The following is a 27,654-nucleotide window of genomic DNA, read 5'->3' as shown; positions in this document are numbered from 1 at the left end:
GTATTTATGTCTATACTGCTCCACTTCTGCAGCAGCACACCCCTTAAAACAAAATCTAAAAATACATGTGACCTCGTGCCAGAAAACCACAAGCTACCTGCCTACCTGGGATTTAGGTTCCACTCGTGCGCGCACACACACACACACAAATCACGGGCCATTTAATTTCATAATCATGCATTTTTAGATCAGAAAAGACCACTACAGCAGTTCTTGCTATTAAGTTTATTCATTCAACATTTCACAATACAAATACTTAAAAATTAGGCATACTGTTATAAATAGCTGGCTGCAAATAATTAAGACATTGGACTCAACTACAACAGCACACTGACTAACCCAACTATAAAACAATGATTTCTTTCCCTCAATTCCATACGGTGGTAAAATATATATAAAAAAAAGAAAATCTAAACTTATAAATGGCATAGCAAAAAATTAGACCTCTTATAAAAATCTATTGATAAATACAACCTTCTGATAGTTATAAACTATGTCAATTTAAATTAGCAGTTACACCAAGAATATTCTGATACTTTTCTTATTTTTCTGTAGACATGATGCACAATATTGTGATTAATAAAACTTGAAATTCTAATAAGCGTACCGTTTTACCAATCGCTAGTTATGTTCGAATGACAAAAGTTCAACATTCCAATTGAAAATATAACGTTTCATACGTTCTTCACCGAATATTTACAATTATTTTAATCACAGTAGCATAAAATTAAGTAGGAAAATATGTGAATACACAAAAAGTAAAAAATAACCTTTTTTGTTGTTTTTTTCTTTTTACACATAGTGGCATTTTAGTACAAATCAGAGAATGAAGAAAAGGTTATAATGAGAGGAGGTGGGTGTGTGAGCAACTCAAGAAATACACTGCAGAGATTGGTTTTGGAGAGATAACCATATTGCACATAATTTGAGGTTATTTCGCAAGATGTATCACATTCAAGTCTCAGAGGCCCGAATCACTGTGGGCTTTATGAAAAAGGAAAATAAAAAGATTCTGAATGTTGGAGTATATTGGCGAGAGCTAATATTGGAGTTTACCCATCTTGAGAACAAGAAAGCTATAATTCAGTGAGGTTGGAAGAAGTTACATAAAACATGATTGTAATTTTACTGAAGCCATATCATACCATATTAGCTTAAATTTATCTCATGCATATTAATATTCATACATTAGCCTTTCTTGCATTCGGGTTTATATTTATTATAACGTGTATACACTACCAGTCAAAAGTTTGCACAACAGTAAGGTGAATAGATATTTTACATTCATCTTGAAGATGTTTTGATTAAAAAAAAATAATAATAATAAAAAAAAAATTGCTGAAAATCGTTTCTAAGACAAATGTTAAAGTTAAGGACTCAGATAGATTTCTGAATCAAAATATACATTTTAATAAGTAGTTTTACTTAAATATTAAATAAAATGGTTCCTCCGAAAAAAATAAAGAGTAGTATTTATTTTGCATTTTGGAGACTCGGTGAGGGGATCGGCCGATTTAGGAGCTTCGTAAAGCGGGTCGAGAAGATGCCTGGAGTGTACAAGATCAGGAATGTTGTGTAGGAATTTCAAATATAAAATAGTTTTGATTTGTTTAAAACTTTTTTCTTTGCCACTACATAATTCCATGTGTGTTCATTTTTTATCATCATTTGAAAATAGTCCGTAATTGAAATAACGTATGAGCAGGTGTGTCCACACTTTTGACTGGTAATGTACATGCACACTTATATACTTCTATAGCGATAAGCATTGATATTTCACGATGGAACATTCCTAATTGTGGTACAAAGTACAGTCTATCGTAAACCTTATTTACATTGCTCGTAATTTTATTTCCACAATCACTAATGAGGAGTAATATCAGTTTCATTATCAATAGCAGGTTGGTGTGTTATATATTTCTAAAAGTGTTTTGAAATTTCAAGATTTCCTCCTTTTTATATGTCAATATTTATTCCTGCGATTATATTTATATATATATAAAAAAAGCTTAACTTAAAATTATTAATGACCTTTTTTTTTTTTTTACTTTCTTAATTCTTGCCTTTTTTCCATGTGTCTTCATAACAAAGGTACAAAATCTATACCCAACAATTGAAAAACAAAAAATGAGGTATTGCAAAAAGACATTTTGTTTGTGGAAAAAAAAGTGCCTAAATGACTTGGGGGGGGGGAAAAAAAAACAACAATATATAGAAAAAGTAGTGCATATGTTTATGTTAATGAGAAAATAACCATCTAGAAAACACAGTACAAAAATTAGCATACCATGTATAAAACAATATCCGTTTCTCTGTGACAGAAAATTCTTCAAAATGCGTTCAGCTACTACACTGCTCAATTAGAACGGCAAAAAACTCTTGGGGAAAAAACATGCAATAAAGCACTATCAATACACCACATGGTAATTCTCATTAGCACTACAATATTTGCACAAATTCCCTGACAAGTGAGCAATGTTACTGCTGTTACCATCACAAGCATAATTATTCTTAAGTAATCTTATTAGATGTGTTTTTTTTTCAATCAAATGACGAACACTAGTCTGCCCTACTTGCGTTGCACAACAGTAATTTCAGGGAGGTCAAGACATTTGTTATCTCTAAGGCTTATCTTTGGTCAGTCTGACCTGTGGAACAGGCAACACAAGCGTGTGCTTACTCCTTGAGATCTTTAGACATATACTGAGCACGTCATGTGAGTATAATCCAAGATGATCATGTTAAAGTGATTGCAAGTGCCTGCAGTGAGTGAAATTAATATGCATATTTATCTAGACTATTAGCAGTATATCTGCCTCAGTGGCCAACGCAATTCCACCTAAACATGCCAGTGATGCTCAAACAGCCTTTTAAAAACCTGCATCTTGTTAGTTTTACAGTAGGTTTGGTCTCTTGCTAGTAAGGTCCGAGTGTTTCTTGCTAGAATAGTTTCTACATGTGTTTATTTGTGCAACTATTTGAGCTTGCGGTCTCAAAACTAGTCAACACCATGTTCATTCATTAATTATTTTTAAATTACAGTGAAATGTGCACCTTTAATGATCCTGCCTGTTTTCTCTACCGAGTCAACTACTTTTTATTTTTTTATTTTTTAAAGTGTAGTTCTGTCCATGTCCTAAATGCGACCCATCACAACAAAAAGGCAAGGTCTCAACAGTAGAATGATAAAAGTAAAACAGCAATTTAGAGTCAAGTCACTCTAAACACCTATATTGAGAAGTCTAAAGCATTCAAGTTTTCATGCACACCAAATTAAGACGTTCATTAAATTAAAACTTCATTAATCTTGGTTAGCCGGACCGCAAACGCAGCCAACAGGGTGATAAATGACGTCCTGGTCAACTTGTGTATGCAGGTTCAAGGTGACCTCTCGCTTCCTCCATGTTGAATGTCAATGAGACCAAGAAATCATTTCACGCTTCAGGTAAATATCTTATCTAAAATGTATGTGACGTCAAATGTAGATCATGGAAATATAGGAATATAGCTCCTATATATCATGTTGCTTGGCCTATTCCAGGTTTCTAGTGTTTTTCTAACTGAACAGCTGTTATTAGCTACAGTATGTTGATCAGTGTTACCAAAAACATTATGCTAAGTCTATCACCATGGCTATACAGTGGTGAAAGGATCAAATTTGATCTTGGGAAATCTAAGCTTGAATCGATTTCATAATACCTAGTTTGACTGAGATATAGGATATGTTCATGTCTTAGTTGTAAACTTAGCCCTGTTAGCTGTTAGTCAACACACACCAAAGACAACAATCATTCTTGGATGTTATTCACCGGTTTAAGTGTATGTATCTGCCTGTGATTAGCAGAGTACCGATGTATAGCAGCTATTTATTGCTGCATGCAGTGCTTTTAAATTATTTTTTTTCCCAAGTGAATATTGCAGCATCGGCAAATAAATAAATAATTGTTCATAATACCAGTCCAAACCAAAAATCTGCATCTACACCGCGTGAGAACCCTTTAAGATCTTTTGCATGCGTGATTCAACAATAAGGAATCGATTAGTCAGTCATTCAATCAGTTAGGGATATTTACTATTCTTGGCCGACCTATTTGGCGGTCCGGCAAAAAAAAATAAAAAAATTAAACAACTGAGATTACACTTCTTTTATCGTCATTATTTCCAAAAATTAAAAACTTAGAATAAATTAAATTTCAGACTTTAAAAATAAATCTAAATAAAAAGAATGTAACCAAAAAAATAAAAGTGCATGTATGCTAGGTCAGTCATCCTGTGTGCCGGGTCAGTTCCAGCGGAAGGAGATATGGCGAGGCCGGTCTCCTCCCTCCTTCACCAGGGGCTTGTGGAACTCTCGCCCTGCACGTGAATGTATGGCTGCCCAGCAGTATTCACAGTAGTACTGCAGACAGGTGACATTGGCACAGAAGAAGGGTGCAAACTTGCCCCCACAACGTGTGCCCTGGCACTCATCACACAGCTGGTCATCCAGGACATATGGCTTCACTTCGACCTGGAGAGCGAGAAAGATCATTAGCACAAAGAAATGAAAGGAATGGAAGAAGGCTACAAGGATGGATCATGATTTTATTCTAAACAATTTAAGATTATCCACTTTAGGTTACAAGCTAATCTTGTAATCCTGCGACTCCTGAAATATACTCAAGTCCCAAAAGTACCCCAGCGGAAAATGAGATTAAATGGCTAATTACTTGTAACTCTACAAAAAAATAAATAAATAAATCTTCAAAAAATGTATTCAGAGGTGAAGTTGAAATAGTTTGGTTGTAATTATGCTCTATAGCTACAGTGCCCTCCACTAAACATTGGCACCCTTGGTAAATATGAGCAAAGGTGGCTGTGAAAAATTGTCTTTATTATTTAAACTTTTTATATTTTGATTAAAAAAAAAATTCATAAAAATACTCTGCTCTCATGGATATGAAACAATTGCAAACTAAACATTTTTATTAAAAAAAAAAAAAAAACTTTATTAAATATATGTGCAACAATTATTGGCACACCTATGAATTCATATGAGAAAAATATATTTGAAGTATATTCCCATTGATATTTCATATCTTTTAAATACACCTAGGAACAGGAAATTGTTCAACCATGACTTGTTTCACAGGGGTATAAATATGAGGTAACACATAGGCCTAATTCCCTTAGACATTCAAAACAATTAGTAAGACCAAGGAATATAGCTGTGATGTGCGGCAAAAGGTTGTTGAGCTTCACAAAATGGGAAGTGGCTATAAGAAAATAGCAGAAGCATTGAAAATGCCCATTTCCACCATCAGGGCAATAATTAAGAAGTTCCAGTCGACTGGAAATGTTATGAATCGACCTAGAATTGGACGTGTGTCTATATCGTCTCAACACACAGAAGAGGTTGGTTGGAGTGGCCACAAAATCTCCAAGGATCACAGCTGGAGAATTGCAGAAGTTAGTTGCGTCCTGGTGTCAGAAAGTCTCCAAAACTACAGTCCGAAGTCACCTACATCACCACAAGTTGTTTGGAAGGGTTTCAAGAAAAAATCCTCTACTCTCATCCAAAAACAATCTCAAGTGTCTTCAGTTTGCCAGACACTACTGGAACTTCAAATGGGATCAGGTTCTATGGTCAGATGAAACCAAAATAGAGCTTTTTGGCAATAAACACCAGAGGTGGTTTTGGCACACACAGAGAGGTAGCCATATGGAAAAGTACCTCATGCCCACGGTTAAATATGGTGGTGGCTCTTTAATGTTTTGGGGCTGTTTTTCTCCCAGAGGACCTGGACATTTTGTTAGGATACATGGCATCATGGACTATCAAATATCAGCAGATATTAAATGAAAACCTGACTGCCTCTGCCAGAAAGCTTAAAATGGGCCGTGGTTGGATCTTCCAGCAGGACAATGATCCAAAACATACATTAAAATCAACACAAAAATGGTTTACTGACCACAAAATCAAGGTCATGCCATGGCTATCCCAGTCCCCTGACTATAAACCCATAGAAAACCTGTGGGGTGAACTGAAGAGGAGAGTCCACCAGCATGGACCTCAACATTTGAAGGATCTGGAGAGATTCTGTATGGAGCAACGGTCTCAGATCCCTTACCATGTATTCTCTAACCTCATCAGGCATTATAGGAGAAGACTCAGAGCTGTTATCTTGGCAAAGGGAGGTAGCACAAAGTATCGAATAAAATGGTGCCAATAATTGTTGCACACCTATATTTAACAAATTTTTTTTTTAATTAACCTGTGATTTGTTTACAATTGTTTGATATCCATGAGAGCAGAGTATGTGTGTGAATTTTTTGAACAAAAGATCAAAAGTTTAAACAATAAAGACAATTTTTCACAGCCTTCTTTGCTCATATTTACCAAGGGTGCCAATATTAGTGGAGGGCACTATATATTATTCAAAGTAGAAAAAGCAATCATTGATCATTCTGATGAGTCACAATAGGCGTATCCTTTTATAAACGGCAGGAAGACAAATGTGTATTTTTGTCAGCTAGCTCATGCATTGTATAATCTGACGCACCGTTGACTTTTTCACAAAACGTTCCATCTGTTATTGTTTTGCGTTTATGTTTCCTTAAACACCATGGCATACTAAAATACTACAAAAACATTCACTGATCGTCACCACTACTAAGTAATTTAGTGGTCATTTGTAAGTTTGTACAAACCAAGTTGCACATGTCAAAGACATTTGGTGTGCTGCTCTGAAATTATATACCTGAACCAAAACCTACCATTTTTGATCTATCACATCTTTGAGCTTCAATAATTAAGTATACAGTGTAATGTTTGCCTTCCACATTCATGACACAAATGACATTAGTATTATAAGGTTCTATCTGGTTTTAGAACGAAAAGGAATTCCAGCTTAACCGTTGTCTTCAGCAACCTGAATGTATTTTGTCTGATGGTCTTCCCACAATAATAAAAATTAATAATAAGAAGAATAATAATGTAGTTTAATTGAATGTTGCCTGTCAATTAAAAATATTAATTTATCTGAGATTACTGATAGCATCATTGATATAAGCAGAGGTTTTTCCACTATAAGAAATTTCCTGCACTACCAGTGGTTATGTTAAGTGGTGTGTAATATTCATTTATTCTCATACGATCTTTGCATTAATTACAGATGCCATTTTGTGAAGACCTGACCGGGCAGCTTCTTCTTTAAACAATGTGAGGTCATTATAAAGCCACAATGTAGCTGGTGTAGTCCGGTTTTCTCCGATTACCCATGTTGATTATGGTGTTGGAACTGTAATTGCATCTTTCCAGCCTGGTGTGGGCCATGAAGCTTTGTGATTGGTTGTGTGGGCCATGAGCTTTAAAATGCTAAGCTGGAACCTCTGATCTAGTCATTTGTTTCTCAGCTATACCGCCCACCCCCCCCACCCCATTGTGTGCCCTGACCAACCCGTTTATCAATTTCGCCATGCTGCAGCTGCACAAATCGAGCGCTGATAGCAGCAATGTAGCTCTGCTGGTTGGAGAAGGCCACACGTCCGGCTCCCTTAGGATATTTCAGCTCAGGGTCAGTGTCAATGCCAGCATAACACACCCCTCCGTACAGCCTGTCCATAATCATCGCCAACTCCACTGCCACAGGGAAAAACAAACAAACAAAACACACACACACACACACACACACACACACACACACACACACACACACACACACACACACACACAAAAGTAGCGTCAGCTCGACTGAAACATTACTGTCCCAGAAGACACACGATATAACCAGTGACTGCGGCACTGCAGTAAAAAACAAAAAAACAAAAACTCATGTCTTAGCATACACTAAATCACAATTTTTGGACTCCTCAATTAAATCAGTGATGAGCCACATGTTATTTGTGATACTTAGCTAACATTAGCCTACTGACTGAAAGATGTGTACTCATTCTAGGGCATTAAATCACCATGGCTCATATAAAAATTTGATGCTGTAACTTTGGCATGTGCTACTAGTTCCCATATCCCGCCCTGTACTTAACCGGTACTCAGCCGATGATGGATTCTGGGCATCAGCTGTAACTTTTATTACTCATTGGATAAATCATCTTACAGGAATGACAGACGATCTTTTTCAGAATCAGGAACATGTAGGGATGTTGAAACACTGACAAAACTGAGCAAAATATACAGTACAGTGCAGCGTATACCTATAAAATATAACTTGACCCGCGAGTTAACTTGTGCTGCACCAGCAGTCAGCACATGTCACGCTAAAGGAAGACATTTTATGTTTATGGGACAGCATTTAACTATGTGAATTATTACTACTTAGACAGTCCATCCAGGATTTTGTGAATTTGTGATTGCAGAAATTAACGCAAAATGAACGAAAATTTCAAGGAATATTCAGAGGGGCTTTTCCACAGACTTGTTCCAAGACACATCATGTGATGTCATCACAACAGGCATTCAGTCAAAGCCCCCTTCGATTCACGTGCTAAAATGTCTCATTTAACAAACATCACTCTGAAAGACCATGAAATACAACTGCAATTTCGACAATTTAAGTAGTTAATTTAAGTAGCCGCAGCAAAATCAAGCATTTCTGTCCACAACAATCACAAAAAACTCAATATGGATGCCTCCACTGCCATCGAGTCTAGATATACTTGTTACTAATTTGTATGGCTGAAATAAAATCTTAAAACATACATCAAACAGGAAGGAAAGCTATTGAAGAATAACTATTTCAGATGGACACATGGACAGACTCATAGATGGACCGATGGCAAAAATCATAGGCATAGGAGAGAAAACCACAGCTCATTGCCTTAACATGTAGTATAATCACTTAACAAGTCAGACTTGTGCTGAAATCCAAGTATATAATTGAAAAGCATGCTAACTGGAGACATTTGAATTTTGTGTGAAAAGACTAATTAACCCCAAATGTTTAAGCCAATAAGGAAGCAAAGCTTGTATAAATGCCAGCTGGTACTTCTAACAATATATAAACAAGAACATGTTTTTTTCCCCCACATTAGCTATTTTCACCTTGAATATTCCTTTAAGGTATATTACTTTAATTATGATAATTATTCAGCTGTTTGCCCATGTATAGAGTAAACATACAACATATGGCCAACTTACCAAACACACATTCATCGAAGTTACATAGAAACAAGCCCATATTTAATCACACGGAATGATGTACAAATTAATTTCTGTCTGATTCATGAACCAGTCATACAACATCAAAATGAGCCATGAATCAGCTTCAGGTGTGTGGATTCAAGCTCCTGCCCACGAATCCCTTATTTACGTCATGTGCATATGGCACACCCCAACTTACTCTCGTATACGAAATGGCCAAAACTTTGACACCTGACGATTACACCCACATGTGATTTTTGAACATCCCATTCCAGATTCTATCCACCTTTGCTGTTACCTTTGCTAAGAACCTCCACTCTTCTGGGAAGGCTTTCATCTAGATTTGGAGCGTGGCTTTTGGAATTTGCTCATTCAGCCACAAGAGCATTAATGAGATCAGGTACTGATGTCAGATGAGGAGGTCTGGGGTGCAGTCGGTGTTCCAATTCATGGCAAAGGTGTTCAGGAGGTCAGGGCTCTGTGCAGGACACTCGAGTTCTTCCACTGCAACCTTGGCAAACCATGTCTTCATGAACCTTGCTTTTTGCACATGGGCATTGTCACGCTGGAACATGTTCAGGCCTCTTAGTTTCAATGAAGACAAATTGTAACGCTCCAACATACAAAAGCATTCCAGACAATTGTGTGCTTCCAACTTTGTGCCAACAGTTTAGGGAAGACTGGCATATGGGTGTGAAGGTCAGGTGTCCACAAATATTTGGCCCTATAGTGTACATCTAAATTAAATGAAACGCACCCTAATTTAAAGCAGGCTACAGTCAGTTCCCGATAAAGAAAATAAAATTTAAAATGGAGAAATGGAATGGAGAAAAATACATTTTGGTGAACCTGAATACAAGTTTGGCTTTCAAATCATGTCCATTAGAGGAAAAAAAAAAGATAAATGTCTTCAAAATCCCAACTTCATACCTGCTCGAAGAGGTCGAGGCACTCCTCCAACGAAGATGGTTTTCCTGGGGTCCAGAGGCTGAGACCCATCCATTACAAAATCACTGTCGTTCAGATTCCATGGACGGATTTGTACCTAATAATACACAGCAATATTTTTGGCCTCAGCTGTAAATGACCAGTTTTTATTTTATTATAAATAGGGATGCACTGATAGCTAATCCAAGGTAACTAAAGTTAAATGTGGTTAGCTAATGCACTTGGCTGACATTATAAAGCAAGAGCCTAGTATCGTATGTGCATAAATGTGCACATATTTGCTTTACAGGGCCACTAAATAAACTGGGGAACATAAACAGAGCTAAATAACATGTCCATTGATGCCCAGTTACTGTTTCGACCAAAATCATACATTCGTTCTCGTAATTGGTCTGAACAAAAGGGTATTGATACATTCTTAATTATAAGGCATTTCTGACACCTTCACAAATGAATTTTGGACAAATGAAGGACTGAAAAGTCTGGGCCGGAATATTATGTTTACTTCTGCCTGAGAAGAACTAGAACATACTAAAATATGGCCTGCAAAAGGTCACTTGATGCATTTCATGTCAAGACCCTCAATTTCACACCTTTCGAGACTTTTTTCAAAAACCTGCGAGAACCCTGATGTTGTGAGTTTTGGCACTGCAACACAGCTCCACTGACCCATATGCTGTGCAAATGGAACACTATGTGTGCAGAAGTTCAGAGTTACTCCGTAGGTTTATATTTAACTGCACCTACTTTGAGAGCACTGTTGCAAAGTGGCCACTGCCTCTTTTCATGAATCGTGCAGAAGGTTAAAACTACTTTGTGAGATGGAGTGGATATGTAGGCTGTTGGCTCTTACAGGCTTGTCTTTGATGGTGGGGCTTGACACACACAAGTAGAGCTTCCCATCCTCCTCCATGCAGGCATCTATCAGCGCCTGCACTGAGCTCTCCTCTTGAAACAGTAGGAATGCATAACCTGGGAAAAGAGGACATTTTGCACACTTATTTAGTATTATTAAGTAGAGAAACAGCAACTTCTATAGCTTTATCACAAAAATATGTTGATAGTTTTGTATTAACCTCTGTGGTGATACAGTTTATATAACATCCTCCAGTGTGGATTACTTACCATGCTTGGACCTAATGACCCAGGTCAGCAGGCTTTTTTATGTATTATTTAATTAGAGCATTTACCTTAATGAGTTCTATATGAACATTATGAACTTAAGAACTACAATAGGTTTAATGTCCTGTTTAAATTACAACTAGTATCTGAAAATTGACTTATCTATTATAGCTTGTGCTGGCTGCGACCTTTGTCAAGGGACAGACAGATGTGATTTAGCTTTCGCCAATTAATTTGGAGAAAGTCTATGAATGTATATCGCGGTCATGTAAACAGATACATAAACAGACTTGGTTTGGAATGGGAAATAGGCTTGATGTTGCTATAAAGAGGTAAGAGACATGTGACTGTAAGGTTTACATCAACATTTACTCTAAAAAGTGTGAGGATTTGATGATTTATTCATCAAAATGGGACATAGTCATATGCATCAGTACAACTTTATAACTAAGACTTACCTTTTGGTGGAAAGTAGGACTTACTCTCTGCTTTGTGAGGCCAATCCACAAACAAGTGTCCAAACCGACGGAAACTAGCCGTTATTTCATCTAAAACAAGACATATTAACACCATTACAAACAATGCTATCATTTGCATATTAGGCACATTTGCATCACAATAATGTTTTATTCAGGAGCTTTAGAGGCATTTCTACTGTTGGAACTAGGGATGATTTTAGTTCCAGAGGTGTATGTTAATGAAACCTTTTACAGTGAAAGAAAAAAGTATTTGATCCCCTGCTGATTTTGTACGTTTGCCCACTGACAAAGAAATGATCAGTCTATAATTTTAATGGTAGATTTATTTGAACAGTGAGAGACAGAATAACGACAAGAAAATCCAGAAAAACGCATGTCAGAAATGTTATAAATTGATTTGCATTTTAATGAGGGAAATAAGTATTTGACCCCCTCTCAATCAGAAAGATTTCTGGCTCCCAGGTGTCTTTTATACAGGTAATGAGCTGAGATTAGGAGCACACTCTTAAAGGGAGTGCTCCTAATCTCAGTTTGTTACCTGTATAAAAGACACCTGTCCACAGAAGCAATCAATCAATCAGATTCCAAACTCTCCACCATGGCCAAGACCAAAGAGCTCTCCAAGGATGTCAGGGACAAGATTGTAGACCTACACAAGTCTGGAATGGGCTACAAGACCATTGCCAAGCAGCTTGGTGAGAAGGTGACAACAGTTGGTGCGATTATTCACAAATGGAAGAAACACAAAAGAACTGTCAATCTCCCTCGGCCTGGGGCTCCATGCAAGATCTCACCTCGTGGAGTTGCAATGATCATGAGAACAGTGAGGAATCAGCCCAGAACTACATGGGAGGATCTTGTCAATGATCTCAAGGCAGCTGGGACCATAGTCACCAAGAAAACAATTGGTAACACACTACGCCGTGAAGGACTGAAATCCTGCAGTGCCCGCAAGGTCCCCCTGCTCAAGAAAGCACATATACATGCCCGTCTGAAGTTTGCCAATGAGCATCTGAATGATTCAGAGGACAACTGGGTGAAAGTGTTGTGGTCAGATGAGACCAAAATGGAGCTCTTTGGCATCAACTCAACTCGCCGTGTTTGGAGGAGGAGGAATGCTGCCTATGACCCCAAGAACACCATCCCCACCGTCAAACATGGAGGTGGAAACATTATGCTTTGGGGGTGTTTTCTGCTAAGGGGACAGGACAACTTCACCCCATCAAAGGGACGATGGATGGGGCCATGTACCGTCAAATCTTGGGTGAGAACCTCCTTCCCTCAGCCAGGGCACTGAAAATGGGTATTCCAGCATGACAATGACCCAAAACACACGGCCAAGGCAACAAAGGAGTGGCTCAAGAAGAAGCACATTAAGGTCCTGGAGTGGCCTAGCCAGTCTCCAGACCTTAATCCCATAGAAAATCTGTGGAGGGACCTGAAGGTTCGAGTTGCCAAACGTCAGCCTCGAAACCTTAATGACTTGGAGAAGATCTGCAAAGAGGAGTGGGACAAAATCCCTCCCGAGATGTGTGCAAACCTGGTGGCCAACTACAAGAAACGTCTGACCTCTGTGATTGCCAACAAGGGTTTTGCCACCAAGTACTAAGTCATGTTTTGCAGAGGGGTCAAATACATATTTCCCCTCATTATATTGCAAATCAATTTATAACATTTTTGACATGCGTTTTTCTGGATTTTTTTTTGTTATTCTATCTCTCACTGTTCAAATAAATCTACCATTAAAATTATAGACTGATCATTTCTTTGTCAGTGGGCAAATGTACAAAATCAGCAGGGGATCAAATACTTTTTTCTCCCTCACTGTAGTTCCTGCATCAAATTAAGTACTTTTCTGTGGACTGGAATCATTCGGGTAGAGCTTGGAATGATCAACTCAGTTACCCGCAAATTAAAAAGATTAAATGAAAATGAAATTACTAAAGCTAGTTTTATATCAAACAGCACAGCCAGTAAGGCAGAACGACCCTGCAGCGCGTTTGTCTTTCTTTCAGTGAAATCAAAAATAAAGTAAAACAATAACATAACTTCTATCTCCACTTTGCTGCTGTAATATTGGTATGCACAGTTTGCATCATTCTGTTAACAGTTGCATAAGTTCTGTAACGGTAAGAATCATGGTTACTGCAGTGCAGCGGAAATACAAAAGAGGAACTCATCCATGAACTGTAGTTCTCCTTCAGGAGAGTTGTTGGAACCTTGGTGGAAACACGCATATTAAAAAGTAACTGAATAGAAGAAGCAGTGAATATATAATCCAACTCAAATTAGCACAAACTGTGAAAGTTGCAATAAGCCTGTGTGTAGATGCTGAAGCGCAACGGGCAAGAGTTCAAATGACTGGTTGCACTTTCAGATTACCTTCATCTATATCAGGAGGTAGTCCACCGACGAACACTTTGCGAGAGTAGCGCTCAATACGCTCACCATTCTGATGAGGAAAGCAGTGTGGGGAACCCAGACCACCAAGACTCTGCTCAGACCTCTCATCATCCCCAAAACTGCGCTCATCCTCCATGGGGAACAGGGATGACGGACCTAGCACACACATGCACAAGCCGTTATCATTATTCAATGGTTAAATGGTAAAAGACAAAAGGATCAAAACAATTGGAATGTATAATGGGTAACAGACATTTCAACCTGAGCATACACATATGGTCAAAGGCCTGAAGCCAAACTAAATACAAATACACCATGTAGCATTTACCTCGTCGTCTTCCATAATTCCTTGCTGCATGCAAAGTAGGACAAAATAGATTTCAGAATAGTTATCACTCATTGAAGTCTAATAATGTGTGTGGGGAAAGAGCATGGTAAAGGGAAACTTTACTGTGAAATATGACATACCATTCCCAGAGAGAGAGCCTTCCTCAGGTGGATGGGAAAAGCCAAAGCGACCTACAACAAAGCCGAACACAGACTATAAACACCCCATGGGCAAACACGTAAAATTTGTTCACCACTGGTCTGCTGAAGAAGCGTTTGTTCAATATACTTAACCTGATCAAATGAGGCATTTGGAAATCTGTCACTTTTGAGCACCATATCACTGAATCTCTATAACTGATGTTTGGGTCTTACTATTTTTCACATATCATGTTGCTGACAGTCAACACTACAATATCTTCTAGAGGTCGACCGATCGATCGGTTTTGCTGATTAATTGGCACCGATGACCGATTGCTGGAACTATCAGTTATCAGCAAAAAAATCCACACCAATAGTTTTCCTGGTTGCGTCCGTTGCAGGAGCGGCTGAGGAGGGTCCGCCGTCATCATGCAGTACGAGAGCGGCCTCTAGAGGCGAAATAAAAACTGTCACTGACAAATTTTGTTGTGTTATTTGAAGTGTTTTTTAAATTTTTAATTCATTTTGGATTTCTCCATTTGTAATTGTTATTTGGAGTGTTAGTTTTTGGTTCAGTTTGGATGTATATCTTTTATTTACTTTAATATTTACTAATAATTAAGATAAATTAATATTTCTATATTAATTTCATTTCAAAAAAGTACAGTACATTTTTATGGTACAGTCAGTACTGTTTATTTTTGTAATAAAGTTCAGCAATATGAGTGTTATGTTTTCATTCAGTATCAATATTAAAAACTAACAGTTGATTACGCGGTTATCGGCAGGTACCGCCCGACTTGGTTATCGTATTGATATAATCCACTATCGGTCGACCTCTAGTATGTTCACTCTAGTGAGTGACAAGTCGCTTGTAGTTCGTCTCTGGTGAGTGTGTAGTGACTGCTACTGTTACTGCTTGGGGTGGGGTGCACTGTCCACATTTTTTCCCCTTTTAATTAATGCCAATTTACTTTCAAAACATTCTGCCCAATGTGATGCCATTGCCAGAACCTGGCACACTTTTCCTGCTGTGGCTCCGCACATCCACTGGACCTCCCTGATCCATCTTGATGCTCTACTCCTGTCTCTTCATCTGGAGCTTTTCATAGCTGCAAATTGCTTCTTCTAGCTGTGGATAATCTCATCTGAACACTGTAGACCTAAGAATAAAGACTGTCCTATGCTCATCCCAGGACTGCTACTTACAATATAATCATACAAAACATTCAACACATTTAGTACTGATTGTCTTTTCTGTACATGACTGTACCACTTTATAATACCATTATAATTTATTTATATATAAATAAAACCCATGTATAATACCACTATCCAATGTCACCCAGAAAAAGAAGAGTCTCTCAAGGTTTCTTCCTCATGTCATATCAGAGTTTTTTCTTACCATGGTCACCTCTGGATTGCTGATTTGCATATTAAAACCTACATCCGGATTTCTGTAAAGCTACTTTGTGATCATTTCCACTGTTAAAAGCACTGTACAAATAAAAACAAACTGAATAAAAATGGAAATATTCGGTTTGATATTTACACTAAATATGCTAGTTTACAAATGTATTTGCCATGTAGTTCTGTTGGAATATTTTCTTGGTGGAAGTTTGTAAGCAGGAGTAAAAGGATTTCAAGTCTCCCGTCACATTAGCGATAATCAAATTAATATCCCGTAAATTTAATAAATCAAATTAATAAATGTTTTGTACTATGCAGCTACATAATAAACTTTATGCTGGGGTCTTGATTATTTTGCTTTTAGGTAATCATGTCCTTCATTCTTCATCTTTGCTTTAATGCTGCATTAGTTACAACTTTCTGAGGAAATACAGCATTGGAACGAAAAGAACCAGTTTCTGAATTAATGGGAACATACCCCAAACACAGGAGCTGCTTCATCAGAATCAGATGTCTGCTTTGTTTCCTGGGCTGGATTAGCCTACATCTGAATTTTGTTACATAAACATTTTACATTTATATAATCAAAGTGACCTTAACATGGCTTTATGCTATTTATTTAGCAAAATCTGATAGTTAAAAAAGATTTAATTTAACATAAAACAATTAATTATGCTTACTGCTTCCTATGCACAATGTGCACATATTGGGTTTGCCTATGAACACATATACCAGAACAAAGTAACAAAAAAACTTAATTGATTGAGGAGTTGTGAATGGTAACGTAGAATAAGGTAAACTGATTTAATACCGAAATGCATTAGGATTTCATATCTCTCAACCTGCCACAGCTGTGGCCTCAAGGTCTAACACAGATACCCTTCTTGGAAAATTTAACTCATATCATGTCCTGATATCAATGAAGTAAAAAAATTCTCCATTTTGAGTGTGACTTTGCTGTTCTGTGTTATTGTTGCAGGGTTGAGCTTTGTTCAGATTAAAATCCTGGTCAGAAAAGCTTGTCATGGGGGAATTTTTGTAATCCTGCCACCTGTCATGTTTCAATGTCGAACCAGATTCAGTGCAAGCTAAACATTTGCTTTCATATCAAGTGACTGATTCTGGACATAATATCTGTCACAGTGTTCAATCAGTATGCAAGTTGGCTGAATTACACCCACATTTTCACTGCTGCTGTCAATAAAGCAGAAATGCTAACACTTATGATAGCCCCTTCCGAAACTATCCGAACGGCAAGGCCAATTCAGTTGTTTTTGCTGTAGACTGGGAGAAAAGCAAGCCATTTTGAAGCTGAGAAAAGAGGGACAATCTATCAGAGCCACTGCACAAGCACTGGACATAGCCATTACAACAATTTGGAATGTCCTGAAAAAGAAAGATACCACTGGTGTACTGAGCAAAACACAACAAATGGGTCGGCAGTTGATGAGAGAAACATTGTGAGAGCTGTGAAGGAAAACCCATAAACAGTCAGTGACATCACCAACATGGCAGAGGTGAAGGTATCACAATCCACCATTTGAAGAAGACTTCAAGAGCAGAAATATAGAGGCCATAACACAAAATGCAGTAACACGGATCAGAGGTAAGAATCCGAAAGCCAGATTCTGAAATTGCAAAGAAATACAAGGTTTAGCCACAAATGTTCTGGAACCAATATTAACTTCTACCAAAGTGATTGAATGATCACAATGATCCAAAACACACTGCCAACTCAACAAAGGACTTCATCAGGGGGAAAATGTAGAAGCTTTTAGAATGACCAAGTCAATCACCATAAAGTAACCCAATTGAGCAGCATTTCACCTCCTGAAGAGGAGACCGAAGGGAGAAACCCCCAGAAACAAACAACAACAGAAAGAAGTTGCGGTAAAAGCCTGGAAAAGCATCACAAAAGAAGAAACCAACAATTTGGTGATGACAGTAGATCACAGGGTTGATGCCATTATTGCAAGCAAGGGATGTGCAACCAAATATTAAGTGTTATTTTCTTTACTTTACATCAAGACTTATCTGTTCCTATACTGTTTCTCACTTAAAAATGGGGTGGTCTGATACAAAAGGTTCTATGTTTTAAGTTGTTTAACACATCTAGATGTAAAGACCAGGAAATAAAAGCTGAAATCCTAAACTCTTGTCTCACATCCATCTTTTGATCTCAAACCCAAATGTCTTTCGTGTCTAGCACAAACAAATGAATTGGCCTTGCCATTCCTATAGTTTCAGAGGGGACTGTATTTATTCTAGGGCAGGTCCGAATATTTTGAATACTCGAGTATTTCTTCATCACCTTGGCATTTGTTTAGCATTCACAAGCCTTGTCTTTACCTTTTTAGTTCCTGTATAAGCACACCACATAGGCAATGAAATAATGGTTTCTCCACTACATGTAAATGCACTATAATGTTGAAATTGAGGTTATGTGACTCAAATCACATGCTACTTTATAACAACAACTGACAAACAGAAGTCTGTCAATATAATATATATGTATATAAACCAAATCAAAAATATTATTGATTTTACAAAGTAATTTACAGGAAGAATGAAGCACACAATGTTATAATGCTGGGAGACTTAGGCTGGATGCACCAAAAGCACTTATTTACAATTCTCTCCTTATTATACTTTAACTGCTGCTACAAATCTACCGAAGCTCTTTCATTGAAGGCAAGTTTTCTAAATTCCCCTATGGACTATTGTAGAATTTTAGTAAACATAACTTGTATAGTATATTGAACTGCTATTTGTTCAGACTTGTGTTACACTGATATTCTGTTTATGAGCTTAAAAAAAAATTGCAAAACTAAATCTTGGTGTTATTTCATATGCACAGCTAATTGCAGTTTATTTTCACCATTACCCATGTACACTATTATTACATTGTTGACAATTTGACATGAGCCTGGATTTACCTGTGCTTCAAATCTGTTGTCAGACTTATTACCAAGACAACAAGTCCATAAGCTCAAACCTACTCAGAAGCAGGCTTACTCACTGGCTGTTTACATGCAGCCTAATAACCCATTAATAATCGGACTGAAATCTCAATAGGAATAATAATAATAAAAAAAAGTACACCTTCATGTGAACACCCCAGCTGGGTTCAGGTCAATGTGAATGAAACATCTATCCTATTGAATGAGGTATAATCCATTAAATAAAAGAATAATAGCCATGTAAACCTTTGTGTCCGATTACTATCGCTATGGGAATCTGCACATGTGTTCGGGTCACAATACACTCCTAGTGCAGTAAAACAGTCCCGAAAGAAAAAAACTATTAATTTGACAGGTTTTAATCCATTTGGAGGCAGACGTGGGATGTGAATTGATCACAATAAAGGAAGAATTTAGATGAAACCTATATTTCTTGTGATGTTCCCAAACAATGGCTTTTAATGTTGGTAAGATTAAAAGCTGAGTAATGCCATTTGAGGTCATCTGGTTTTACCAGTGGATACCGACAAACATGAAGTACTGAGCATGTTTACTGCAGTCACAAACTACTCCTTCATCCTGTCTGTTTAATAAATCACACCTGGATGATGTTTTACTTAGATGGAAATAATTAAAAACCTATTAACACAAGCAGTGCGATTAGAACCTTGAACACACTGACCAGACTGTTATGGTAACATTGCCATGAAACCTCACTCCAACTGTGGGCAAAAGTTTGGATCGGATAACATGTAATGTGCATATAAGCAGATTTTCTACAGACTGTAAGCAAGATTAGATTTGAAATGTTGAAATAAACAGGCCAAGAAAATCATGACAATGACAGATCACTAAATATAAATCGCAAAGTTACTAAAAAGCGACCATGTAATTGCTATCGAGTTCATTTGTTTAAAAAGTGTGCTCTCATCTAAAGAAAACATGCTCACAAACAGCTTATAGCTTATATGTTTTTAAGAGATACACCGACACTAAATTTCTCAGCCAATACCGATAACTGATTATTCAGAGTGATATCGGCCGATACCAATAACCGATACCTTTTATACCTTCTTTTAAATTAATAATAATAGTTAATTCCACAATTCTGAAAATTCTGTAACTGGTCACATAAACAGAAAACACATTACTCACATTAACATTAACACATGAACTAAATTCTGAAGATTAAAGTAAGATTATTAACTTATTGAATGTTATTAATTCATATTAACAGAATTAATTGACTGAATTGTAAAAATCCTCCTGTTAGTCTCACATTCACTCAGCACAAACAAAAGCATTTCTACTTCATCATTAACATCAAACTGCTAATATATAATATGCACTTTTTTATATATTAACAGGATATGAAATATACTACTCTACAAATATATTTTTTCTGTGCAATATATATATTTGGTATATATATGGTAGGAGTTTTGTTCCTATGGCTATACGAGCATTAAACACATTAAACACACAGCCATTGTGATGTCAGATGCATTGTTGTATGATGATCCTGATGTTTTTCTCCTTGTCCCGTACTCCCCTCTATGCCTGTGATTGCTTATGATGGTCTATATGTATGATGTTATGTTTTTGTACGCACCCACTGTGGAAACAAACCGCCTCTTTTTGAGGACCAATAAATGATCCATCTGTCTATCCATCTACAAACTGCAGTTTTATCATCATTCCACACAAGAGACGTCATCTTTACACATAGCACAAAATCGATGCGTCTTCCCGCCCTCTTTTGATTGACAGGATATAATCGGCCCTGATCATCGGATGTTTTTAAACTATCGGCTGATGGCCCATAGTGTGAAAAATAGTCTTTATTGACCGATACATCTCTAGTTTCTAAATAAATTGTTGTGGATGGATATTGCCATTCTGATCACATACAAATTCTGCCACGTGCTCCAGTGTTCTCCCAAAGACACACCTCAAAATGCTAGTGCAAGGAAAATATCTAGGAAAGGCATAGGAATATGTCTAAATTGACAGGTAAAATGATTGACAGGCATATAAAGACACCTCCTTGAACTGACTTGGACATTGGTGTTTCACATCTGTTTTTTCACCCAATTTTATAGAGTCTGGGCCTCTGAGCAGGTATTTTAGTGAAAGCTGTCTGAAGATAAGAGGAATTTAGAGGAACTCAAATATTACAAAACATTGTTGCAATTTAAACATCGCATGAACTTATGACACCATTACACTCCACTTCAAAATGATACACATGGCAAGAGATGTAAAAGGTATCAAAGCACTCTAACCAATTCAGTAGGACAGACTGTAAACACAAAATACCATATCAGGCGTATAAAAACTAAACAAAAAGTAACTCTTGGCAAAAGAAATCTTTTGGCATTCCTGTATTTTTCCAAAATTGACTGCCAAATATTTATGTCGGTTTATTTCCTCCAAGAAAATATCCAAAGTATTCGTTTCAGATGCATCTGTTATTGGGCAAGTGATAGTTCTTTAGATGGCAGCATATTACATACCTTTCAAAGAATCCTGCTCAGCTCTCATAATGTCAATCAGTGAGTTCTCCAGAGAGTGCATGCTGAAGCCATCAAAGGACCGACTGCGCTCCTGCTGAAAGCCAAGGAAGAACTGTTAGTAATCTTTAGAGATTGCGATCCCCCTCTTTCTGTTCATTTTTATACCCAGACACCTCTGCACTGAGGGATAGGCACTGTGACACCTGTCTGCATTTGGTAGAGTGGTAGAGATGCCATCAGAGCAAGGCAAGGTTAATTCATTTTATACACAAAGGTGATCAATATGATGACAACAATTAAAAGGAAATTAGAAACATTTATTGAAATAAAAGAAGATAAAATGAACGGAGAAATTAGTTCAAATGAGGCGTATACAGGTTATTATTCAGGATATTAAACCGGAGTCCAGCAAACCTACAACATGCAGGGCTTCAATAGATTTTTTGTAGGTCTGTGAATAATTGTGGGAGGTTTTTGTTTTTAAACAGTAATGACAATTAGTATTACGGTAGGGTTTTCAGACACCATCCATGCATGTATTTGTCTGTGTACCGACACTGACTTGCAGTAACCCATAAACCTGATCTACCCTGCGCAATACAGTGCAATGGAAGATCTTTAAATACTTAAACAGGTCAGCCTCAGAACCTTCCGATAGATTGTCTCAGTAAGTCTTAAGTGATGTGATGAAAATGAAATAATCCTCATACTGTGATGGATTGTACAGGGCTATGAAGTAGGGCAATGCATGACAGATCACTATCGTTTTGTACAATAAGGCTGCTATGAAGAAGTAAACGCCCACTGGCACTGCACAGAAAAAGAGATTTCAAAAAGACAGAAGCAGTCACGATGTTAAGTCAAGGTTAGTTGTGGGTTTAATTAAGTATGAGAAATCTTAAAATCAGCTTTTAGTGTCATCTATACACAGTTGCAATCAAAATTATTCAACCCCCACTGCAAATCAGGTTTCTTGTCAAAATTTAAAGACTTTCAGCTGTTTGCAATGAACAAATCAAACAAAAGCAATTGAAATAATTCAACACGACAAATGCTTCAAGTGGTTTCCCCAAATTCAACTGAAAATGCAACTTATAATGACTTCTCCAGTCTCAAAATTATTCAACCCCTGAATAGAATCCCTCAAAACAGGACAAATATGCAAAACAGGTGTTGTCTCAAGCACACCTGATACAACTAATCAAGGGCTTCATTAGTTGCACCAGGTGTGCTTGAGCTGGAAGACATGAAATACCTGAACTGGCTAGGGGTAGAAAATGTATGAAATACTTGGACGGGGCAGAAAAAGGAAGCGATCAACGGCTGCAACCAGATTTCTGAGAAGGCAGGTTGTGAAAAAACGCTTGAGTGACTGCAAAAGACCTGCAGCAAGACTTGGTGGCAACAGGCACTGAGGTTTCACTGAGCATAGTAATGCCCAAAAGCACAAGAAATTCAGCTCAAAACCATGTAAATAAGACACAGAAGTTTTGGGATTCTCTTCTGTGGAGCGATAAAAAAACTGGAACTTTTCGGCACAATGGATCAGCGTTGTCTGGAGGAAGAAGAATGAAAAAAGAACACTCTGTCCACAGTCAAGCATGGTGGAGGCTCGGTGATGCTCTGTGGCTGCTTTGCATCCTCTGGCACTGGAAACCTGCAGCGTGTGGAAGGCAAGATGGATTCATTGAAGTATCAGGAAATCCTAGGAGAAAACATCACGCCGTCTGTGAGGAAGCTGAAGCTTGGGTGTCACTGGACCTTCCAACAGGACAATGATCCCAAGCAAACCTCGGTTGCAGAAGAAGTCCTGGAAGATTTTACAGGGCTATCACAGTCACCTGACTTGAACCCCATAGAAGATCTCTGGTGGGATTTGAAGAAGGCGGTTGCAGCACGCAAACCCAAGAATATAACTGAACCGGAGGCCATTGCTTATGAGGAATGGGCCAAGATTCCTCAGGAACACTGCCAGAAGCTCTGCATCTCGTATTCAGCAGGACATAACAGCAAAAGGGTGCTCTACTAAGTACTAAAGATGCTTGCTATGAAGGGGTTGAATGATTTTGAAACTGGAGAAATCATTATAAGATGCATTTTCAGTTGAATTTGAGGAAACCACTTTCACAACATTCGTTGTGTTGAATTATTTCAATTGCTTTTGTTTGATTTGTTCATCGCAAACAGCTTAAAGTCTGAAAATGTTAACAATAAACCTGATTTGCAATGGGGGTTGAATAATTTTGATTGCAACAGCAGAAAACTCCAGAAATATTGCTACCCTTCATGAAAATTGTGCATAAATAACACCCATCGCTTTGAGCTTTATAAAATGTGCATACTGTATACATTTTAACGGGAAGAGGTAGCCAGATTTTGGGCTGAAATATCCCGTTAGCAGAATTATTAAATCATCAATCTTCACAAGAATGGCTGAACCACCAGACACAAAAGAGTACCAATGAATCACTGACCACCATATTTCACAATTTACATCAAGTACATTTGCTTGTATGGAAAATCTTTTTTGCAACCAAAACAGATTTGATCCAAACGTCTGACCGCAACATACAATGCTAGTTGTGGTTCCAGTGATGTTTCGTGACAAGTTCAGTTGACACATTTTGTATGTTTCAGGAAGAACTTCATTTGTGCAACACTTCCAAATAGCTGGGTTGCATGAAGGTGGCAAAAATTGCTGATTTTTTTTTTAAATTGACAACCCAAAAATTTAAATAAACAGTGTGGTGCTTAAACTGTGATATTTGGGTTCTTACAAATTTAATATACCAGGGAAGCAAAATGTCAAAGGCAACCATACGGTTCCTGGAAAACGATTTTGTCAAGTAAGACACATTTATTTAAAACATTTGAAATGTTATTTAATATTGTAAATAGATTTTGATTTTTAGATTATTTTTGTTAAAAGGAAAAGTAATGAGTTTGAAAACTTGAATTGTAATGCTTATTTTATATGGTAAGTTTTGCTCATTTTCATGAAGGCTACCAATAACTGTGGAGTCGACCATAGCTAGCATGGCATGTCACGGTGTAGTGTACGGAAGGACGTATTGGGTGACATATCTAATAACCTGAGGATGTGCTCAATTTGGCTCAACACCCATAAGTGATTATACAAAGCTTAAATATGTCAAAGGTGTTAATGTAGGTCTAAAGTGGAGCAATAAATACTGTGTATATTTTCACAAGACCAACTAATGGCATGCAGTCCCTCATCGTTGTGAACTGTCTGTTAGTAGAACAGGCCTGGTCTAAAAGAGGAGGGCAAAAAAGCTTGCAGGCACAATACAAGCTCTGTTCTTGGAATTAGGCTAGAAGCTGTGCAGAGGGGAGGACTGACTAAGCATATGAAACAACAGTGTGTGTTTTCAAAGTCCCCACTGTTACCACTGGGTTCAAATGAGAACACCATCTAAGTAAACATAAACTGTGCATGCAACAGTAAATATTAACCAGCTAGTATAAGATATATATACACTTCCAATTTACACTAAGGTAGAATACTGGAATGATGTTTAAATGTATTTGTAATAGTATTTGGGAACAAAATAACCAAACTCTATGTGTGACTAGACTGTTACAAATTATGTCACAGTTCCATACCCTATCATTACACCATGACAGGTGGTGGAAGACGACAACTGACCCCTGGTGAAGTCCAGAATTACAGATAATCATGCTATCCTGAGCCATTAACACCACCAGACACCATTTATCTTCCTATTTCCGTCTAGCTGCACGTCATACAGCCCATCCTCTGACACTGACTCACTCATACGTGTCTTTTTATATCAGCGACACACTCTGCTTGGAGAAGTACAATGGCAGAGGTACACCGCACATCTGGACTGTGATCTAACACATCCATCAAACCAAGCCTCAGGACTGCCTACCAGTCATAACCAGATTGGCCTGAAAGCAAGTGTAGATGGCAAACAGCTATAAGCATACGTTGGCACAGTGCGTTTTCATGCATCATGTGACTGGGCGTCAGTGGCATTTAAGTTAATTTAGTTATTAGGAGAAAATTAATTTTAAAACCTTTTTTTTACTGGACAGATGCTGTATATTCCCATGCTCATTGTCATTCATAAGCCAGATCCAAATCTCATTCCTCAATAGAAACAAACAAAAAGTAAATTAGCCCACCTGCTCAATGCCTCTTACCTGAAAAGGAAAGAAGCTGTCATTGCGGTTTATGCTATCCTCCATCCATGGTTTGGGGTTGAAGCTTGAGCTATTGCGAGCATACTTCTGTGACGAAGACTGGCTGTTTGGGAAGGATTTCTTCAGTGGTGAAATGGAGTTAATTGCAGTCATGCCTCCATTCAGTCCTCGTCTGTATTCTCGCCCCTGAGAGCCTCCCCATCCTCCATAACCTCCACCTGGACTCCAGGAACTGGAGGAAAGGGTGGAGGATTGGCTCTGATAATTTCCCCATGGCGAAGGCGGTTTATTTAGGTTATTCCCCAAATGAGACAGCTGGCTGAACGCAGCATTGCGGTGGTTAAAGGGAGGAGGGTGTGGACTGGCGGGGGACCTGCGATTCTGCTGGTGCTGATTGTGGGGGTGCGGGAAGTGTGGAGGAGGATGGTGGTGTTGGGACAGTGGGCCAATCTGATGGGAAAAACTCCCTCCAAACCCAGGACTTGCGTGATGAGAGAAGTTTTGGAACAGCAATGGAGGGGCAGTGTTAGCAGTAGTGGCGGTTTGGCTAAAGAAACCCACCTCTTCCATCATGGCAGAAGGGTTGGTGGGAATAGCTGTGGACCAGCTGCTGAAGCCGGGCAAAGAGGAGCTGCTGGACTGTGCCAATGTCCCAATGCCAGCTGGTTCTTGGTAGTCAAAACCCGATAACACAGGAGATTCGATTCGCAGACCTTCTTTTCCATTGCCATTTTCTACAGCCCCCTTGTCCAGCTGACCTTCCTCTGGCATGCCGCTTTCCAGTTCAGACATGATGCTCACCGTTTCTTGGTGGCCCTGAGGTGTACGAGGTCGCTTTTCCTGTAGTTCTTGGTCTTCTTGTTGCTGCTGTTGGGCCTTGGCTTTGTCAGACTCCAGTATCTCATCTTGTGTATTAGCATGAGCTGTTATAGCAGGGAAAAGCCAAGCAGAGCCAGCATTTCCACCACTGCTTGGAGTATTACTGTTTATGAAAGCAGGTGGACTTGAAGGCTGGTGGACCGGATGTTGCAGGTGCGGGTGTATTCTGACCGGGAAGACGGCTTTGTTAGACGTGTTGTTTTTAACCAGGACTCCAAAACTGTAATCCCCCATTTAGGAAGCCTAATCCAGTATATGTTGACTCCTTATTTTAAAAATTCCTTGATTTCTCTGAATATCTTGGGAGAAAGGTAGGAAGGGGGGTTAGAGACGTTTTTAATCCATGCCTCATACAATTAACCCATCATATTCATTCATTCATTCATTCACTCCATCAATCCGTACATTTCATCCTTCACCCCACATCCACACCACACAACACCCTTTGGTTTAAAAAGCACTTGCCTGTAGAAAGCATCTGATCTGCTTCCTGATGTAATCATTAGAAAGAAACGCTCAATGCAGATGAGGAAAAAAAAAAACCTTTATCCCAGTCGACAGCAAATGTGCAGGAAGTTAATCATTTGGCCGAAATTTCATCGACTGCATTGTTTTATGGGCCAGATGAGGACGTATGATTTAAGCCGAAATGTACATATCGTGCTAAACGCTAACCAGGGTCCACCTTACACCAAATGGATCATTGTGATGACAATAATAAAGGTGTGTGTGTGTGCAAAGCAACGCGATGTCCTCTCTGCGTCGTGATATCAAATCAGAGAAAAGGAAATCGACCTACCGTTTGGTTTTTTTTTTTTTTAATCCTCGTTTTTTCTCCAGTGACCTCCTCGGTCTCGACCATTTAACTACAGGAAAATGCTGATGACGTTTCCCGTGTGTGTGTGTGTGTGAGAGAGAGAGAGATATATAGGGGTAGCTTCCCTTCTGCTCACTGTCACAGCAACACAGACGGGTTTTCAGCCATTGGAGACCTCTCTGAAGGGCAAGCGGTGAATGTCTGGCCACGTTTGCTAATATCCGGCGCTGAAATCTCGCTGTTATGTCGGTGTGAGTGCACAGCCTGTGAACCAGCAGTCAGTGTTCGTGCTCTGGTTGCTTGACGACACAACGCATCACTTTCA

At 38.3% G+C, this 27,654-nt stretch overlaps 1 protein-coding gene across 2 annotated transcripts; it reads right to left on the bottom strand.

Moving 5' to 3' along the window:
* Positions 1 to 210: 210 nt before the first annotated feature.
* On the bottom strand, positions 211 to 27,654 carry cpeb4a (cytoplasmic polyadenylation element binding protein 4a). 2 transcript variants are annotated; one of them, XM_053641718.1, is made up of 12 exons: positions 27,312 to 27,654; positions 25,634 to 26,811; positions 21,446 to 21,539; positions 14,931 to 15,008; positions 14,560 to 14,610; positions 14,420 to 14,443; positions 14,071 to 14,247; positions 11,668 to 11,757; positions 10,941 to 11,059; positions 10,070 to 10,184; positions 7,440 to 7,621; positions 211 to 4,510 (listed from the first exon to the last, which is right to left on the bottom strand). In XM_053641718.1, exons 2-12 carry the CDS (start codon positions 26,744 to 26,746, stop codon positions 4,283 to 4,285), a joined length of 2,271 nt encoding a protein of 756 aa, XP_053497693.1. In that variant the 5' UTR covers positions 26,747 to 26,811; positions 27,312 to 27,654; the 3' UTR covers positions 211 to 4,282. The 2 variants fall into 2 exon arrangements, with proteins under 2 accessions (XP_053497693.1, XP_053497696.1); XM_053641721.1 differs by lacking the exons at positions 14,931 to 15,008; positions 25,634 to 26,811; positions 27,312 to 27,654 and having other exon boundaries at positions 21,446 to 22,083.

Source organism: Ictalurus furcatus, chromosome 14, assembly GCF_023375685.1.
Source record: "Ictalurus furcatus strain D&B chromosome 14, Billie_1.0, whole genome shotgun sequence".
Taxonomy (NCBI): domain Eukaryota; kingdom Metazoa; phylum Chordata; class Actinopteri; order Siluriformes; family Ictaluridae; genus Ictalurus; species Ictalurus furcatus.
Note: the sequence above shows the minus strand (reverse complement) of the source record. Positions and strands in the feature narration are given on the sequence as shown.

Coding starts and splice junctions, on each gene's coding strand:
- cpeb4a (XM_053641718.1), bottom strand. CDS start 26,746: ATGGGGGATTACAGTTTTGGAGTCCTGGTTAAAAACAACACGTCTAAC. Junction 15,009..21,445: donor TGAGCAGGATTCTTTGAAAG/GTATGTAATATG, acceptor TTTCGCCTCTAG/AGGCCGCTCTCGTACTGCAT. Junction 4,511..7,439: donor ATGGCGAAATTGATAAACGG/GTTGGTCAGGGC, acceptor CTCGCTCTCCAG/GTCGAAGTGAAGCCATATGT.